Source organism: Nylanderia fulva, unplaced genomic scaffold, assembly GCF_048542155.1.
Source record: "Nylanderia fulva isolate GAGA-0341 unplaced genomic scaffold, ASM4854215v1 Scaffold29, whole genome shotgun sequence".
NCBI classification, from domain to species: Eukaryota; Metazoa; Arthropoda; class Insecta; order Hymenoptera; family Formicidae; genus Nylanderia; species Nylanderia fulva.
This window is the reverse complement of record NW_028190358.1, coordinates 100,433-121,353: the sequence shown is the minus strand read 5'-3', so window position 1 is coordinate 121,353 and position 20,921 is coordinate 100,433. Positions and strand designations below refer to the sequence as shown.

Genomic DNA, 20,921 nt, shown 5'->3' with positions numbered 1-20,921 from the left:
AAATATATTTATTTATTCATAATAGAAGAGAATTACAATAAATACACTGCAAATAATATTCTATATATAACATCTGATAAATAATAATATTCTATATATATTACATTACCTTTATACATTATTATTATATATTCCTTTTCCACAAGCAATTATACAATTTCCATTCTGAGATTAAAAAAAGACGCGAAAAATTTTCTAATCTTTATATAGAGAGATATTTGTCCATTTTAAAGTAATGCATATATATACATATACATACATACATATACATATATATATATATGAATATATATATATATATATGAATATATATATATATATATATATATATATATATATATACATACATATATGTGTGTGTATATATGTATATAGTTATTATATAATTGTCTGTTATATAAATGTAAAAACTATATATATATATACATATACCCAGATAGCCACAGTAATTATTATAACATCATTTGACATCAAAATGATGTCATAATAATTACTGTGGCTATCTGGGTATATGTATATATATATAGAGTTTTTACATTTATATAACAGACAATTTATACATATATTAAAATTATTTATTCATAGATTATAATTTAAAGAGTACCTACCACCTACACATATATAAGTAAACTATTTTTTATTTAATTTATCGTGCTTTTGATCTATTTATAATTTGTAATATTTATAATTTATAAAGTTATCATCGAGTTTCTTTTTTCTTCTTTAAATGGAATAAAATTGCGTGGCGGTGGATGATTGCATTTCTATTTGACCCATTTTAAATTGTAATCGATGTAACCATCGTAGGAGTACCGCATTTGATTCTCTTCGATTAGAAACAAAATGTTCCGCCATCCTGCTTGGTGGAAAATCGCGGCAATTCTGCAAACGCACTTGTAAGTTACCAGGTAGCTGTAAAATATAATAAATCAAAGTTAATCGAAACACCTTTTCGCTTTCAAATTATTAATTTTTATTGATTTTGTTTTTTTACTTGAACATGATGAGAAAATAAAATGGCGTTCCATAGAGGCAATAATTTACTTAGCAGAATCGATCCGCATTCCAACAAGGCCTCTAATAAGCTCAAGAAATGCAAATTGAGCATTTCAGACAACTAAAAATTTAAAAAATTATCTTTTTCATACATTCTTATTCAAATTTATGTTAAATGTGTCTATATATTAGATACAAGACCTTGAGTCAAATAATGTATATCAAAGATTGAACTTACGGCTTTCGAATAAGAAACGAGTTGCAAAATGCAGGGCGTTATCTTGCCCCAAAATTTTAGCAAAATATTCATAGTGATATTATGACTCTCGCTATTCGATGCGTTATTTTTTGATAATTCTTCCAAATATATCGTCCAAAGCTAAAAGTGAAACAAAACTTTGTTAATATTAATCAACATGTTAATATTAATGAACGCGTATGTATATAAAATTGTAAAATTTAATCTTAATGTATAGTTACTTGACAAAGAATAAACGCATGAAAGAGCGACGACATGTGGAGAACCGAGGTTTTGGATTGTTCTGGAAATCCTGAGAAAATCACTTGTATGTGATCGGCAATATGGCAAGATACTTCTTGCGGTATCGGTTGTGCTAACGGTACGGTTGAATGAGTATGACTATTCGTATTGCCAGCATACATGGCAATATGCGTCAACGATCCTAGCAGTAACCAAGATAAGAGTCTAATATGGGAGATACAATCGACGTATTCACGAGCACTAAAATATAAATATACGTGAATCCAAATCAATGCGCATCTAAATCGATTTTCAGAATTAAGATCAAGATCATTAAAAACTTTACGTCAATCTTGTTAATATCAGATAATGAGCAACCTAACAAAGAAAAGAAAAATATTAACATACCCTTGTTGTATAGAAGATGGTGCGGTGTATAACCACGGTAAGTAACGCGCGACAGCTCTGTTCTCTCTGTTGTTGCCCCTCGTAATTTCTAAAGCTACATATTGAGCAAGACCACACTTTAACATTCCACCTAACGTATCTTCGTTCAATCCAGCTTGCATACCTTTGCTATAACTCTGAGGAAAAAAAACTTGTTTAAAAATAGCACGAATGTTATCAATTGTCAATCGATTTACATTACACATATGTATATGCATGCACATCAGACGCGCGCATTACCTTGATCTTGCTTAAAGTGTGAAAATCAGCTAAAAATTCAAGAACATCTGATAACTGATTCTTTAAAGATTCAGAGGCGTTTGTATTATAGATCGGTGACATATCTATTTGAATATTATTTTCCATCGCGATAATAGTATTAGGCAAGGACCCCCCAATATCCTACACATTAACGGCATTATATTAATATTTTTTATTAGATTGCAAGTTGAAAACTACACATACGCTACAATTAATGTCATAATTAATTACCTGAAGCACAAATTGAAGAAGTAACAAAAAATTTGAATCCGGTATTGTAATTTTAAATTTAATAGCTTGAATTAATTCAAATACAATTGTCCTTCCAAAAAAGTGTTTGTCACGATCACGAGTAAATCCTCTGTGACATAAGTAGCACAGATCCGTTAAATAATTATATCGCAATGTTGAATTTTGTATGGCGTAACTTAATACTTTGGAAAATGGATCCAACATTCCCTAAAAGAATAATTGGGATACAGCAACATGTCTAGTGTGTAGAGATGTATTATTATTAAGGTTAACAAAATAGACAACCTAATATTTAATTTCAATAACCAAGAGGAGAGATAACTTTGGGTGAAATTAAATTCGATAAAAGTACCTTTGACTGCTGAATCCCTGGTACCTTCAATATAGAAATTATAATTCGTAAGAGAGGAGTGATATCTTCAATGGAAGAAAGCATAAGAACAAGTCTTCGAAATAATCCATCAAACTGCGCCAACAATCCGCTCCATGTAGCTGCACCAGGACCCAATCCTGCTTCCAATGGTAAACAATCCAAGTAACACGCAATATTGTACAGTATTATCGGCAGCCGTTCCAATGGCAATGATTTTTTCATATTTAACGTCTGAAATTGGAATTGGTAACATAAAACATGTATATAATTTATTTTCTCATATATTTAAACGATTAAAAAATACGCTTATAATATAAATTGTAAGTAATAATTTTGAGAATTTAATAATTGAGAAAATTTATTTGGCGCGTAATGTGCAATCCTCACAATAATTTCTTACTTTCTTACCTCGAGTAATAATTGCAGAGGCGCAATAGGATTTAATTCATTAAAATCGACTAAAGCTTGCGCGACACTTTTAAAAAACTGCAATCTCGTCGTTTCTGCAAATTGAAAAGAAAATATATTAAAAGAGGCAAGAACAAGAACTTGTTGTTGTTATTATTGTTATTATTATTCAAAATCTTTCAGATATCGATGTTGAAATAGACGCATTAGTAAAGTTTAATTGATAATTTTAGTTGAAACTTTCTACAGTTTATAATAAGCGATTAAAATGGGAGATTATTTTTGGAACAATTTTTTTAAAGCAGTTGATTAGTCACAATGTAACGGGCAAATCACATTAAATCTTTACCGTTTAAATGAGTCTGAAACATTTGCATAAACACTCCATTAGGTGCTAATTGGTGAAGAACACATCTAAGAAACTGATGCGCTACGCTAACCGCACCACCTGGCAGATGCATATTTGTTTCGCTTTGCCAAGGATACATTGCATTAAGCCCAACTCTGTATAAGTGTATTAGTATTAGTATATTATTTTATTAATATTTTAGAGTATATTACTATATAAGACCAGAGGCGATAAAAACGATAAAGACTAGAGTAGAGAGTGCATAAAATTGTAACTAGTGTGTATATAAAAAGCTTCAAAATGTGTCATATATAAAAAAATCAAATGTGTCTTATAAAAATATATTAAAAAAATCAAATAGGTCATATATATAACAATACTTTATTACATCTTACTTGGTAACTACGCCGAGTATTTCCGGCAATAATGGTGCCGCTAAAGATGGTTCTCGATGAATAAACGTTCCCAAGGTTATTATACATAATCCGAGCTCTTCATCGGAATACTCTTCTTTTATCGTTCCGCACTCTGAGCACCTGTATCATAGTTGATTGAATTCGATTCAGTACGATGCAAAAATAACTGCTAATAACATCTAGCGTGCCAAATTATACCTATCATAAACGCAATCGTCGCCGATGCGAAATAAACTCTGCTTTAAATTGAAATCTGCATGATATGCTTGTTGAGAGACAAAGTCTAAATTTTGTTGAACTTGTGGGCCGGACCTATCGGATAGGAGAGCAATTTACCACTTGTGGTATGATAATTATTTGAAATTGTAAATCCGTATATAATATATATTTGTGCAATCGGCGCGTGAAAAGTCGCCCCTTTACGCACATGATGGGATTTTAGGAAAGGCTCCCTTTCCACGCACCGGTCACACATAATATCGTAGCCAACATGTGCGGGTCATAAATCGGCCGATCGTGCGGATTGTCACACGCGGCTTCGCCTCGTGCGCCCAATTTCCGCACTCTCGGCCGATTTACGATGCACTTGTTAGCTAATACTATTTTTGTGTTAAAAAAATACTACTAAGAAAATAAGGATATATATATATATATATATATATATATATATAGGTGTGTGTGTGTGTGTATACACACATACACACACACGAGGATTAGTCCAAAAATAAATTTCCCTACTTTCCCTCCCCCTCCAAAAAACCGACAATGAACAGGTTTCTTGGGTAGAGATTCGCCCATTGTCGTTTCTTAAAAAACTTACTGTTGGATTAATCGTCGTATATTAATAACGTAGCAATGTATTAGATATATGCTATGGAAAACGTTACCAAGACTCTGTCCGTCTCGCATGAGTAATCGCATCTTGATCTGTAGTCGTAATTTTTCGCATCCTGTCACGTTGAATACGAAACTGATCTCTCGATTTAATCTTCTGGTCGTAATCTGCTACTTTCGAGAGAAAATCTCCCGAATCAACCGCTGGTGGAGATGATTCTAGAGCCACTTGTTTAATTAATCTTCTCGGACTTGGTGATCTGCTCGAATTAACTTCATTGCACGTCGGTACGAGTGACGCTGACTGTAGACAAACGTAATCGAATAAGCGTTCATTCTTTTATTAATATATTTTATTATTAAAATTAATTTTCATTTAATAAACATTTTTAAAAACACTAAACATTTATTTTTCTCGATATATTAGTATCAAACCTTTGTTTTAGTTAAAAACGATAAACATTTTTGCAGATTTATCTTTTAAATCTGTCTTAACAGATTGTCCATTTCATATAAATTGGAATTGTATATTAAAATCCAGCAAAAATTTATATTTATAAAATAGGAGAGGCATTGCATTACCATATTTTCGGATGTTCCGCTATCCTGTTTCGTAAGTACTATGTCACGAGTGTTATGTTTTGCATTGTCATTTGATTTATTTGTATCTGAAATATTTTTAAGTACATTAATTTGTAAAGTATTTATTCGTTTGATGACAATTTTCAAAAAATATACAACTATATATTAGTCTCTATCTCTATAAGATATTTACACGAAAACAAAAAAACAATCAAAGTTTTTTTAATAGATAAGATTTAGAGAAGAGTTTGTGTTGCCTGTTATGTACAATGGAAATTTTTTCAATAAAGGCTGTGTGGCAAAAATTAATTTAAAGAATGCACGTCTAAATGTATATATATATTTAGACGTGCATTCTTTAACTTAATTTTTGCCGTACAGCCTTTATTGAAAATATATGTATACATACATACATACATACATAGATACATATACATATATATATATATATATATATATATATATATATATATATTAGAAAATTAACGTATACCTTCGACATCCGAGATATCGAGAGCCTGACGTACTCGTTCGACGAGACTGGGAAAATCTCTCTGAGGACCACCAACCGGCAGTAATCGTTCTGGCGTTGGAAACTCCAGCTGAGAAACGCTATGTAGACTCGTAATGTCGCTGGACATGCAAGTCTCACTGTCTTGCTCAAATGAAGAACCTAAGAAAAAAAGGAAATTATAATCGAGTCTTTAAATTATTCTTTTCTTTTACTATTAGAGCTCTCATTTCAGTTATTATCTATTTAATTATTTTAAAAATTTTACTCACTGACTGTCAAAATGTCCATCTTTGAGAGTGGTGATTCTGGAGAGCCATATGTGTCTTCGCATTTCAATACACGTTGCGTAGTTCGCGATCCTTCAAAGAAATTTCATTTAAGAGTGTTATACGCAATATACGCAAATAACATCACTGTCACGACAACGTAAGAATATCAAATATTCTTACATGGAGTTTAAAACAGAACAATATACCCTGATACTCGTAAAATCGGACCGACTTGAAACCCATGTGAGAATATTTGACATTTACGTTTAGCGTGATAGTGTGTTAGATGTTACGTACATATACATATAGTACGTCATGTTTTATTATTTATATATTTAACGCATTTGCACAAAGTACATTATTTGTATTATGAATAATACAAGTAAATGTGCGTGAGAACTTGCATGTGATAAAAAAAATATTAAGAGAAGATATCTCAAGCATAGATATGAACGTAAAGATACGAGATATCAGTAGAGTTATAGAGTAACGAATAGTATACTCATGCTTGTTTGTGGATTTTAAAGTAGCCAACTTTCAAGTTGTAATATTGTAATAAAATAAGTTGAAATTTAAAGTAGACATATAAAGTTTAGATACACCAGAAGAAATTTTTCTCTTTGTTCTTGTTATATCGCGCTGTAACGTGAATTGCTGATAAGAATCGCTTACCAGTCGCGCGAGCTATTGTACCAATAGGCAATAATCTTTCAACAGTCGGAGTAGTCATCAAGGGTTGCGGACTAATAGGAAAACCTCCCGTTTGTTGTCCATTGTTCTCCATGCTTATGACTTGCGATGATATAGAAGAACTCAGTGCTGGTGAACTTGAATGATCACTGTTGGTCACTGTAATCACTTGACAAGGTGAAACTGGCGACGTCGCTGTAATTGTTATTTGTTCTATATGTTTTTGTCTACCTAAATGCTTCGCATTCAGCGACTCGGTGTTATTAACAGTGCCTGTAGATTTTACAAGCATTTTATCCTCTTCCTTTTCTTTCTCCGTTTTCTTTTCTTTGCCCTTTTCCTTCTCTTTTTCTTTTTCCTTCTCTGTTTCTTTTTCCTTTTCTTTCTCTTTTTCCTTTTCCTTCTCTTTTTCCTTTTCTTTCTTTTTTTCTTTTTCCTTTTCCTTCTCTTTCTCTTTTTCCTTGTCAAATCTAAAAGTTTATATAAAAAGCATATATATATATATATGTGTGTGTGTGTGTGTGTGTGTGTGTGTGTGTGTGTGTGTGTGTGTGTGTGTGTGTGTGTGCGCGCGTGTGTGTGTGTGCGTGCGTGCGTGCGTGTGTGTGCGTGTGTGTGTGTTAATAAGAATAAATATTTATCTTTAACAAGTTACATTGAACAACACAATTAAAAAGATGATTGATGTTGGATACGATAGAATTACGATAAAATATAATAAAATATAATATTTAATATTAAATATATGTATAAGCATGGTGGGGATTATCAAAGACTGAAACTTTGTAGAAATGTAGAAAAAATAAAAATAAGAAAAGTGCGTACAAAAGCGAGAAGAAATAATTTGTACTAATTTTCAATGAAATAATTCAAAGTTTTACATCTTTAATCATTGTTGATAAATAATTTGTCGATTGTAAAAAGAATAGAACAAACTTGATTACATACAATTATTTCTTTTGAGTCTGTACGCAAAAATCGAAGAATTACCTTTGGATATGAGAAATGCTCGTAGCAACGGCTAAAGCGCTCGATAAATCATAAGGTTTTGACGAAACAGTATCTCCATTATACGGCAAATGTCCTTTTCCATTCTTTAGCGATGGCATAGTTGTCTTAGATTGAATTTTTGGAAGCTCCTGTTGTCCGGTTAGAAAGGTACCCGTTACCATCATTTTCACTCCTTCGTACACGCTCCATTTTTTTTGAGATCCGGTTTTATTTCCCTGGAGCAAAAGATGACATGTTTTTAAGTTATCGACAATTTTTATTTATTTATGCTTTCATTTCAAATTGTTTTACTTTATTAGACATCAAATTCTTAAAAACAGTACGTTTATCAAATAACGCTTTGTTTTTCTCTATTTTTTGTCCTTAAAGTAATATTTATCGATTGCTTAAAGTAATTATTATCGATATTTTTCTGCAAATATTAATTCCTTTATGTTTAATTATAAAATATTGAGTTTTTATTTCATCCAATTGGACCTTTTTTCTCCAATAAACACATATCAACTAAATACTAAACTAAAATCTTACACGCATGTTAATTTACAAAACAAGTATTGTATAATTACTGACCTGACAAACTTCGTCTTCGTTTCCTAAAAACCATATAGGTTTCGTGACAGATTCTGTTCTTGACTTAATAATGTTTCGATTATTGGATTCAATATTCTTTCCGTCCGATATCGACATACGTGGCTCTTGAAGAAGCATATTTTGGGGAGCCGTATCCTCTAACTCACCGAGAGATCCGCCGCTGTTGTCATGTAAGGTGCTGTCAGATTTTGGACTCTCAGGAATCGCGGCCAGTTCAGACTCCGTATCATCCGCATTGATCGAATAACTTTGCAAAAGCATTCGCAATAACGACAAATTGTGACATTGAGAACAAAGGCGTAACAATAGTAATATGTGATACGCCTATCTTAAATATTACTGAGAAAAATATATGTAAACAAGAAAGTCAATCAAAGTTGAAAAGTGTAAATTATGTATAAGTTATGAAATAAATATTTTTAAAAAAATTCAGTACAGCGTACCGTCTTTCGCGTAATATTTACCAAGATTTATGTCAATACTGCACAATACGTCAATATTGCTTTTTCATAATTTTATGCCATACAAGTTAATGTGTTATAACTATATGATTTCTTTCCATTCGTCAAATTTTTATACAAAAATTACAGATTGTTTCAAACAAAGAAAGAGAGAAGGGGAAAAGAGAGACTTGTATGCACCGGCGACAAATTTACCTAGTGAAATGTTTGCTGAAATAACGGCAGATTGGACCATTATTTTCTTCCCAATGAGTCTCCATTTGTCCGTGCATTCCTCCAGGACTGCGCTGATGCACCGAGACCATTGATGAACGCATTGGCGGAGTTTCCGTGTCCATCTCCCCCATTGCATTCGTTGTCAACTCATGCTCCACTCCAAGAGAAGGCTGAGATACATCTGAAATACTTATTTTTAGTACACTGTATACAAATTACCTTGTCATGTAACATTTTTTTTAAATTTTTTAATTTTTACCACGTGATCTGGAAGGTGGCGCAGCCATAACTACAGTCGCTGGAATTCTTTTACATTGATGATGTTGCGTGTCAAGTGTATTCATCACTATCTTTATTAATGCTTGAAGTTGATTGCACCACGGTTGTTGCCCGTACTGACACTGAAGGAACAATTTATTATTTGTGTAAAAAAAAGCTTGTATCTATTTGTTTTGTAAAGATGTAAGGATTCATAAATAATGTAGTAAAAATGTAGTTCTTTGAAAAGAAATCACTTTTTCGCGTATTTTTTCATCTTAGAAATATGTACAACACATGTGCATTTTACTTTACTTTTTGAATAAGCTTTCTTCACCTTGTATAAAATAACAAGCAGAGACATCAACCAAGATCGCCTAATGTGTGGTTCCAAATACCAAAGACTGTAACTTGGTGGTTGATGATCAGTGGGAGGTGTAGTTTGCGGAGGGCAAGGACAATGTTGTAGTATTGCCAGAACTGGCGGCGTCATTACCCAACCCATGACATGATTCTGGTCTAAGAGTTGTGGCAAATTGGCGATAAAGACGTTAAATACTGGTGATAGCCTATAATTTTATATTTTATTGTTATAAATTTTACCAGACCGAAAGATGAAAATAACAAATATTGTACAAGTACAAATTGATCAGATTGATTGCGCAATTTGATGAATTCATTGACAAAATCTTTTTTCGTTTGTTTGTGAAAATTTTACATAATTAGATATAATTTGTGTTTGAAAATTAATAGACTTGTCTAATATATTATAATTTAAATAATTAAATAATTTATATATATAATTTAAAATGTGTGCATACACAAGGTGTTCCAAAAGTTCCAGGCCTGGATATTTCGAAAACTAAGCAACGTAAAAAGAATATAATAAGATAGTCAATATAATAAAATCAATCAATTAGTATTAAAGAAAATAGATAATTGTTAAAAAAATATGTAATATTCAATATGCAGCTGCATACTTTTATTTATAAGCAACTATGTGCTGTTTTACACTAATTCATTGGTCTTATTATTTCGTGAAAAAAATATTAAGGAATGATTACCGAAAATGAAATATTTTACATTTTATGTTAAAAAATTGTTAACTTCTAACCTTTATAACTTAAAGAGTACTCTATGAAAAAGAATTTTATTATAGTGTTTTGGAAAGCTCTCAAGATAAGCTATAAGAATATGGAATAAAAAATAGAGGGATCCATTAAAAAAAATTAAGTTGATCTTGAAATAACCTCTAAATTGGACCCCAAGGTCAAAGTCGAGGTCATCAATAAATGTCTTATTGTGAGCCCTACAAGTTATTGGAAACATTTTTTTCTACTATGCTTAGCATTCAAAATATTCAGGTAGCCCGGAACTTTCGGAACACTCTGTATATAAAATGTGTATACATATATACATTATAGTACTTTGTGTGTATAATCGCAAAAAAAAAGTTGTATAGAAATCTCACCTTAGACGTTGTGGAGCAGTATGAAAAGTGCGCTCAGTTTGATTATATCCTAAAAGAAGATACAGGTGCCGCAAAACTATGCCCTGTGTTTTTGATAATGGTTTTTCGTCCGTCGGATAAGCCTAATGAAATTGTATCGATACGTAAGTTTGGATACACTAGATTGAAAGAATGTGTTGTTCGAAATATTTTATGAATATATATATATATATATATATATATGTATATATATATATATATATATAATCTTGTTCGATTATTTTTTCTTAGTGTACAAGTGTATTTCTGTATCGTTCGAATAAATTGACATTTCACCTGATCCTGTCTCGAAAGAAATTGCATTAACAGAAAGATTAATAGGTGCATCGTTTCTTTATCCGCTTCTTCCAGATCCACAATTTTGTGAGTGTATCCTGGTAACGCGCTAGCTTCATCGACCATGTTCAGTGAATGTATATGACCATCTGTAAGATTTACCAATATTAATTTTCTGTTCATTCAACACATTAGTTTTATACAGACTGAAAAGAAAAGAACAAGTTCTACTATATAAGAACAATGTATAATATTAACTAATTCTACATCTATTTGTAATTTTTTTACGAATCAAAGAATTAGTTTTGTAATATATTTTATATATGTATATATATATATATATATATATATATATATATACATATATAAAATAAAATACGAGTTAACGTTTAACAACAAAGGAAAAAACATGCGCATTACATTTCATCTCAAAGGCTCAAAGTCGAAGCGATCATTTAATGAAGATGATTTAAAGCAAAGTTATATTTTGAAAATATAAGGAAAATGTTTATTTTTAACATAGAGAAAGAAAAGGGAACACTTTCCGTTATTTTAATTCACAAGAAAAAGGCATCCTCTTATAGTTTCTATCGATAATATGAAAAGAAAATTTCTTTCGAGCTAATCTAAAAATTTTACAAAATAGAAAAAGAAGGCTTTTATATGACTTATACAAATAGGAATGATACAAATGTGCAGAATGTTTAGAACAAGTCTATCGAAAGCAATATTTTGATATTGTACAATTGCTTTAGCGAGCATCGTCAAAGCATACCATCTAGCAATCTAGCAAATTAGCAACTATAGCAATGATGCAACTCTGCATTGCTACTTACCGTTTGATCTGTTCGACCTACTCGAACGACCCAACTGCAGTCGAATGCTTTAACATCCGTATAATACAAACGAGCAACATTTTGGCGCATATACACATATTTATCTCTCGTCTCGTCTACAGCTACGCAGGCAACACACGCTACTCTACCTGGGATACTGTTATTAGGCGGGGTAGACCCCAACAACTGACCCAATCCAAATCTCGAGCTCTTCCTTTTCAAGATGGGCGCGGAATATTGTCGGTTGTACACCTTTTCCTTTTCTGCGTGAAAGATGCGGAAAACAAAAGAAAAAAATAACACATAGTGTACGACATAGTCTGTGGAGTGCGCGAAGAGGCAATAAAATGAATTTAAATAAAGCATAGGAACGCTTATATATATGTTTGTACCTTGTTTAGTATCTTGTCGAGGTATCATCGACGCAGGCGCGGACATTGTACGCTTGTAAGGCCATTTTGTGCCGAAACTCGCGCTCAGCGTTTTTACGGAACTCGTCCCGCTACCATCCGATTGAGATAGCGCTTCATGCGCCCGATGCAACTTCTTCATAAACACTTCGCTATTCAAATCTGTATTTTTCAAATCTGAAACGAGCGGGAAAAGCTCCATCAACTATCATATTTTACTTCCGCAAATGCAATTAAATACAATGTTAATACTTATTAGATATAACAATACTAACCGCGCATATAAGCTACATCTCCCGATTTCTCCAAGTTGATTTGGGCTTCGAGGAATAACGTGTCGAATCGATTCAAGAAAAATTCCCACGTTAAGATACGCCGATCGCTGAGGCTATTGTGTAGCTGATAGAGCGATTGTAATACCATCGGCCGGTCTACGATTACAGAATCGAATTGTGTCTCCAGGCATAAAATTAACGACTGAAATCGTTATAAATAATATAGAAATACAGACTTAAAATACATATCTAAATTAAATTCTTTACAAAAATTAAACGATCGAAACGGTAGATTCGAGCAAATCAATTCTTTATTAAAAATATAGATTTAAATATATAATGATATAAAAATTCGTCTTATTTAATGTCTAATATTTGAAACATAAATTTAAAGATAGTAAGACTCACTCTGATTGCTGCGTCATGAATAGTTCCGAGATATAAGGTTGCACGTTGCGCGACATACACATTATTGTCGTCCATGCTTGTAATCAAGTAACAAAACGCATTTGTTAATGCAGCTTGAAGACTCAATATGTTTCGCAATGGCGTCGAGTCCATGAATCTTGCAATTAATGTAACACGCTCGACTGAAATAATATATATATATTCTCTATATTTAATCTTTCTCTCTATTTAATCTGTCTAAATATATGCGATTACCTGCGACGAATCTAACGCGCCAATCAGAATTGTGAAATTCTTCTTGTACAAGCCGCCAAAAAGTATCAGTGCCACAAGGTAATGTCACGCAATGTAACAATAGTGGAACAGTCACTTGTGCAATATGCGAATGTTCTGCATTTAGGAGTTCCCATAAACTATAATAAAAATGAACAAATATTAAAAATTGAAACATACAATTCTTATGATACTTATAAAATATATAAAATATATGTTACTTTTTTATCAATAAGTTTTCCTGGCACCATATAAAGAATCCTTGATGATCCTTCACGGCCGTGTTAAACGCATCGCCATATAAACACATTACATTCAAGCATTGCAGCATATAGTAAAGGATGTCAGGTTTGTCAATTGTCATTATCTCCTATAAATAAAATTTTTATACAAGATTATTTTTTTTAATCTTATGAAGTTATAAAATTAGTCTTGGTTGACTTAATAAAATTTATTCTTGTATATTTGTAAGTCTATTATAATATTATAATTGCAATTAAACTTTTTAAATACTTGTAGGATTTAACACATAGTTATATGTGAATAAATAAGCAGAATATATGTATATATCAGTATATAACATACAACCCCATATATTACCTTCAATAGTTTATGGATATACTGAAGTTGTTCCGGCAATTCTTCTATCGTAAAACGAAACTTTCCTACAGAGGTATGCCAAAAATCATCTAAATCAGCTTCTGGACTTACAGGTTCATCGTTTTCGCCAATCAAATGTGGTTTTGCTACGCTTACCGTCGCGGTAGCTAAAAGCGCATGTGTATTTTTGTGTACTCGTTCATATAACAGACACATAAATTTCAAAAATTAAATATATAGTTATTAAACAGATGCGATATAAAATATTGTCTTACCGACATCAGTTTCGGATAACGTAACAGTTCTCGCGACAGCAGACATGATCTTCTCCGTTGGCATAATAGCTGCGAGATCCAGCTGTTCCGAAACTGTCTCTACTGTGGCTGTCATAATCTGTTCGAAAAACTGACATAAACGATCAAAATAGCTAATCCGGTAACATAGATTAGCCTACCGTGTTTTGTGATCAGGCCGTGTCGCAGAAGAAGAGACAAAGAGAGAAAGAGACAGAGAGAGAAAAGCACATATACGGACATATATTGTGTGTATGTATTGATATATATACACACACGCACACATAATTAAAACAGTTCAAGTCTGGCATGCGCTGCTTCATTAACGGAGAATTAGTGTGAATAAGCAGCGAGCTTATAGAGACGACATGATATTTGTCTCATTGCAAAACAAAATCTTCATTTCCAGTAAAATCATAGAAATTTAATCCTCAATGAGACAAACATCAAATATGTTATTAGTTGGTGCTTGAGAGAAAGTTTGTCATTATAGAGAATTTATTTATTAAAAAATACATACGTGTGGCATGTGAACTAAAACTCCACCTACGGAATGCATTTCTGGCACTGGCATGCTGATAACTACATCTGATTTCGAATCACTCTTTTTCGTTTCTGGTGAGCTCTTACGGCCATAATCTTCCGCTGTCTCATCCACAATTGTCTGAAAGATATATAGATTTAATTATCTTTTTTCATTTTTGATCTATAATGTTAAGAATGTCAAAAGTAATTTATAAATTGCCATTTATCAATATTTATTCCACTATTATTATAATTAATAATCAAATAAATCCAAGTTTTAACTAACATCAGGAGGATACGCCGGATTTTCCGGTGCCATGTAAGTAATCAATTGCAGACACAATTGATGCCAAATCACTCTCGACTCGCAATAAGTGCATTCGGTGTCCGATACATCGCATATATGACAGTTGTTCCAATTAGATGCAACTATGGATTTCATCAAATGGCAAGCATCTCGGCAAACCCAGGTATTAATTCCAGTATGCTTATCCATATTTTGAAGCTCCATCTGCCAAGACCAAACTTTTTACTTTTCTTTATTTCGTTGTTTCTTCATTAAATCAATAAAAACTAAAAATTCTATGCACCACAAATATATGGATATTTACTTCTCTCTTACCTGTTTCAGCAATATATCGAGCATGAGAATACAACAAGATAAATTAAGTTCGGCATTTGTCGAAAATTCCATATGTCTTGGTGTTGGTACCATATCATCGGACAGTGGTGTCGACTTTCCCGAATCATTTTCCACTATGGAACCTAGATATTTTAAAAATATATTTTCAGAAATCACATAATATTCAGGTCGTAAAGAGATTTGCAAAAGAAATCTCGTTCAATATATAATTAATTCTTGCCACATTTGTCGCAAAAATATTATGAACTTTGAGATATTAATTTTTAATCAACAGAGAATGCGATTGCAATTGAAATATTCATATTTTTTCGTGTGTATATATGTATATTACTCAAACTTTTGTCTTGTACACTCATTACGTATTAATTACGAGAGATATATTTTAATATCGTCAATATACTAGGGAATAGCTTTAGAATATGACACAAAAAATGTATTATAATCCTAATTACATACATGTAATATTTCCATCGTTATCCTTTGTAGATTTGCTTGGTTTTAATTCCGATTCCGCACAACTCATCGATTGCATTACGGCAACTCCGTCACTGAATATCGAAAACAGTTGGTCCAGAGGCATAGTTATTTCCAGCATAGTAAGTGTCTGCAACCAATTAAGAGCCTGTTCTTGTACTTTTGCGCTCGTATTGACAAATCGCTTCGCTACGAAGTTATACATCTTCTTTGTATCAAACCCCAAAGAATTCATATCTCGATCCAAAATTTTGCTGTTAAAACGCAAAAATTTATAAGAATAATTTTTATAAAATTGGAATTTTTGTTATTAATTAATTAGAGAAATTGGGATAACACACAAAAAACGATCTATACCTCAATATTATTTTTAGCTCTGAAAGTTCATGTTCAGGAACATCATTTACTATTGCTTCCATCCAATGTGGCATTACGTAATCCCATACATCGGACGTGATCACTTCATATGGTACCAAACAAAATAGCCGATGAAGTCCGTCTTTCAAATGTGACGTTCGTGAAGCCAAGGTTTCCCTTTCACAAATAATTTTAATTATATTCATGTAATGTCTAATGATAAATAATAGTTATATTCTAAAAATTTTCTATACAGCACGCGCACATAATTTTTATTTTACATATAATTTAAGATAAAAACTTTTCATTTGTCTTGAGCAAAAATAAAAATCTCCTTACCAATGACCTCCAACCCTGACATAATCCGCAGGATGTGGTAAAAGACAGGAAATGAATACTTCATAATGCGTCTTCATAACTTCCGAAAGCCAGCCACAAACGTGTTCCGTTTTCAATTTCTCGAGCGCGCTTTCCGCTTGGCCTGAAATATTATCAATCGATCGAAAAATTAATGATGACAAAATAAACATTAAAATTAATTTAAAAGAACACTATTGTAATTTTTATCATTAGACTACTAATATAATAGCGTCATAAGATACGATCGAAACACAAACAAATTCAACTTTTCCTCATTTTATCATACTAGGATACAAAGCTATCTCCTTCAAAGTATTCATTATACATATTTGAGTGGAAATTTCGAATGTGTGTCGAGTCGTGTGTAGGCAGCTATCTTTGATATACATATTTTGCGTGCAATTATATATTGATAAATTCTTGAATCAATGGCATCTATATATTTAATCTTTAAGACGAAATAGATCGAATTCGGCTAAATATTTCGTTAGGCATATTTCTGGCCCATTTTCCAAAGGCGCGATTTTTATATCGATACATATAAGTTTTAATTCGTAAAATTAAAAAAGTGCTTACACTTTGTGGATTGCACATATTTAGCCGACATACCACGCTCTACCCCGCTCTACCACCTACGTCTGGCTACGTCTACTTGAGTAAAGTGTATATATGCAAAGTGTTAAATTACCAACAGAAAAGATAAGATGTATAAGTCTTTTTTCAATACCATCGAAACAGTAGGCAGTGACATGAAACCAATGAAATAACATTGACAATAAACGGCCCAGTATTTCAACCGGGGTATCCTCATTAGGGGTACAAAGTCCCACAAGCAGCCATACGCCATATCTGCCGAGAAGTTGTCGCTCTTCTAAACTCGTAGGATCGCAGTGACTTCCGAAAGTACTTCCGATAGCTCCACCTCCGCCACTTCCTGAGAATCCCATGCCTCCCCCCTTGTTAACGCCGCTCATTTCTGTCATGTCCCGATTACTGTCGACGTTATGCGGTTCGGCTTCCTTCAGCAAACTGTGAGCAAAGTGAGAGAAGACGCGTCACTTAACGTCTTTACGCCTTTACACGGTGCATAAATACGAATAAAATCGCGATATAATTATCCTCGACAGTTCAAGTAGCGCTTGCCTGACGATCGCTTGAACCATATAAGTTTGTGTTTGCGGATCCAGCTGCGAGATGTGTGGAAGCGCCATGTGATAAACATGATCACCACCACGACGATTATTATGACGGATATTATGACATTGCTGACAATATCGTATAGGATGATTTCCATTGTAACTCGCGCATTCGGTCGAAAAACAAATGCTGATGGCCGATTTGTCGGCGGCTCTGCAATTCTAATTGTAAAATGGAAAATTAATCCACTTGAATCGAATATTAGTTTAAATTTTTAATATTCGAGCGATACACAAATGTGACACGAAATTTATTATTACTCATTCTATTCAGTTATGCTTATGCTTACCTTGTTTTCGCAAACCATGGATACTTGTTGCATCGGATGTAAAATATCGTAAAACATTTGATTTGGATGCTCTCGATGGATCTCGTTGGCACATTCGATACAAAGATAGAGAGGTGGCGGAGATTCTGTGGCAAATGTGATGGAAATGCGATGATCGTAACAAACTTTTCCAGCTTCCGCGTTGCCAGCATTCGGACAGCTGTCCCGTTGACATACAAACGGAATAAGATCGTCTGAAACGCAAATAAGTATAAGTATTCTTTCACATCTCAAGAATATCGTTAATTTATAATAAATTTATATGTAAAAAAAAAAAAGTATACAGGGTGTCCCATTTAAACTTAGACACCAAAATATCTTTCGAACAATGCATTTCAGAGAAAAATGTTTCAGACAAAATCGATTTCGAATGGAAAAAAAATAAGCGTTATTGACTTTTTCCTAAAGATCACTTTTCAAGATTACTTATGTTTTTTTAAATAGAACCATATTTTTATATATCATATATCTATGCATGCACATACATATGTGTATGTATATATAAATACTCACTCGCAAATTTTACCAATACAGCACGGCGATCAAATAGATTTGGATTAAACGACGGCCAATAATAAAAAAGCAATTTTGCAGCTGATGCTCTCGCCGGGGCAGTACCATAAGCGATAACGCAAAGTATATCTTTTACGACTCCTGGTTTTCGAGCCATCAGACATTCCAGCAATTGACAGTGATGCGCTAAAGAAAATATTTATTTTTATATTATACATATTGTAATGTTTATATATATAATTCTTCTCATACAAAACAAATTACATACATCATTGCACCAATTTTTGTAATAACAATAGACCTCCGAAAAACTTTAAAATGCCGACACATGGCAAATAATTAATTCAATTCTATAATTTTAATCTATAATTTTATATGAGATACCTGGATTATTAGAATATTGAAACACCATCATTATAACAGCAGCCACCGATTGACTAGCAGCATTCTTATCACCAGCTTCAATTCTTCTTGCTACAAATTAAAATATTCGTTATATAAAATCAATCAATCTATTGTTAATTAATTATAGTTATTTAATATTTGATGGATGTTATGTTATAAAAATAAAAGTAGTAAAATTATTAAAAAATTATAATTTAAAAATTATATTAATTCTAAAATAATGAGTTATTCTACATATTATCAACCTGTTTCTTACTTGGCTAGCGGGCCAATTTCTCGTTCAATCGGAAAAACTCCTATCTTGGTAAAATAATAAAACTTTCTTTATGCACACAATCTCTCTCAGATGCCATTCTCTCTTGGAGAGAGAAGCAAAGGTGCTTGTCATATAAGATGTGAACATCAAGTGATACAAATAGGACAAATGTATAGTAAAAGTACTTACTGATAGTAAATGGCAAAATGTAAAAACAGAGGTAATTGACGATTTCTTCATGTAGTTCCATAGGAAGTACCGATATTGTACTAGCAGTTAAATATGATAAATTGTCAATCAAGTCGTGATCAAGAAATGGCAATAGGCATGCTAGACATTGCAACAAAGCTTTTCCAAATGCTAGAAAATAAATATTTTACATATATATATTGTGTACAAAATTATATATATCAGTTGTGTGACAAGAACAATATTGTTTTTTAAAAAAATGGAAAATAAAATTATTGTAATATATTGAAAGTAGATAAAGTATAAAACTCTTGCTTGAAAAAAATTTATCAATGGTTACCTTCAATTACTGTTATAATGACAGTATGGAAAGATATAATACACATATATGTATACATATATTTATAAACCTTGCAAACCAATGTGGATCAATGGCACAACATCAATTAGTTGTGTTAATGCATTGTAAAGTTGTTTATAATCCAAATTTGGATACAAAGCCATTCGTTCTCCATCAAACTGCTGCGATTTGATCATCTCAAATGGCGCTTCGCGTACTTCTTTTAACAAAGCTAAAAAATTTCAATCTTGTTGCATTATTAGATGGATTTCAAATTATAATATGCATTAAGAACAATAACACAAATATTAAAACATATATATGAAAATACCCATTATAATTTATACAATTACTTACACAACAAAGTTTGAGAAAAATATTTTAGCGTATTTGCAATGTCCAAGCCAGAAGGCATCGGCTGAGTCCCGTGAAGTAGCCGTTGATAATAATCATGTAGACTAGTCAATTTTAGACTGTCTGCAATTTGAAAAAAATATTTTAATATAAAAAAATACAGAACGTATATCGTTAAAATTTTAAATATTACGAAATTAATTTAAATTTGTTCTCAATAGATAAAAAGTCATACATATATATGAAGAATATGACAGAAGTAATATATAAATATGATAATTACATGCTGCAAATCTGGTTCCCATCGTGTAAATCCACTTGACAAACTTTTTCTTATATTGTATACAAATATATTTGCATCGCAATAATTAAAATTTAATAAATTATAACAAGATGACCGATTTAAACGCGTTAGTTGTCGTAAAACATTTTGAAATAGGCCTATGTGCAATGAAAACAATCTTGTTCCCTACGTGCAAGCGAAAAATTTTCTTCCTACTTCCTCGAAGGAAACCGAGATCAATGCTGTCAAGTTGTGTAAATTTTTGTGTCCCCACTCCCACTCCATAATCAAATCAAACAACATATATATATATATATATATATGTATATTACACCAAGAGGTCTGTTCGTTTTGGCTACACTGGCTACACTAGTTCAGAGGTTGTCTTTTTTTGCTCGGCATTGGAA

At 32.1% G+C, this 20,921-nt stretch overlaps 1 protein-coding gene and 1 long non-coding RNA gene across 10 annotated transcripts; one reads left to right on the top strand and one right to left on the bottom strand.

The window, feature by feature from the left end:
• Positions 1-492: 492 nt before the first annotated feature.
• Positions 493-20,802, bottom strand: unc79 (UNC-79 domain-containing protein). Of its 9 annotated transcripts, XM_085484092.1 has the most exons (48): positions 20,515-20,802; positions 20,235-20,354; positions 19,948-20,109; positions 19,538-19,708; positions 19,072-19,161; positions 18,688-18,873; positions 18,136-18,368; positions 17,793-18,007; positions 17,338-17,678; positions 16,629-16,770; positions 16,290-16,466; positions 15,915-16,186; positions 15,438-15,580; positions 15,102-15,326; positions 14,811-14,954; positions 14,273-14,402; positions 13,998-14,164; positions 13,619-13,767; positions 13,380-13,537; positions 13,125-13,306; positions 12,717-12,918; positions 12,424-12,618; positions 12,181-12,294; positions 11,196-11,344; positions 10,881-11,002; positions 9,747-9,978; positions 9,411-9,552; positions 9,131-9,332; positions 8,454-8,721; positions 7,863-8,098; positions 7,104-7,342; positions 6,855-7,031; positions 6,183-6,272; positions 5,893-6,072; positions 5,400-5,485; positions 4,871-5,121; positions 4,182-4,295; positions 3,963-4,103; positions 3,568-3,722; positions 3,219-3,313; positions 2,790-3,041; positions 2,417-2,644; positions 2,165-2,326; positions 1,886-2,061; positions 1,477-1,738; positions 1,235-1,375; positions 995-1,117; positions 494-912 (listed from the first exon to the last, which is right to left on the bottom strand). In XM_085484092.1, the coding sequence occupies exons 1-48, from the start codon at positions 20,534-20,536 to the stop codon at positions 724-726; spliced, it is 8,352 nt and encodes a 2,783-aa protein (XP_085340218.1). In that variant the 5' UTR covers positions 20,537-20,802; the 3' UTR covers positions 494-723. The 9 variants fall into 9 exon arrangements, with proteins under 9 accessions (XP_085340220.1, XP_085340219.1, XP_085340218.1 ...); XM_029305470.2 differs by having other exon boundaries at positions 6,855-7,342; XM_085484091.1 differs by having other exon boundaries at positions 6,855-7,342; positions 12,223-12,294.
• Positions 13,921-16,785, top strand: LOC114933037 (uncharacterized). Its single transcript, XR_003820011.2, has 3 exons — positions 13,921-15,285; positions 15,447-16,054; positions 16,307-16,785. It is a non-coding gene; the product is annotated as an uncharacterized LOC114933037 (long non-coding RNA).
• Positions 20,803-20,921: the final 119 nt, after the last annotated feature.

What these genes read in the sequence shown, in the direction of transcription:
- unc79 (XM_029305470.2), bottom strand. Translation starts at nt 20,536, where the DNA reads ATGGGAACCAGATTTGCAGCAT. An exon ending in GATCCACATTGGTTTGCAAG is followed by an intron (nt 19,709 to 19,947) that starts GTTTATAAATAT and finishes TTTATTTTCTAG; the next exon opens with CATTTGGAAAAGCTTTGTTG. An exon ending in GCGAGACGGACAGAGTCTTG is followed by an intron (nt 4,296 to 4,870) that starts GTAACGTTTTCC and finishes CCTATCCGATAG; the next exon opens with GTCCGGCCCACAAGTTCAAC.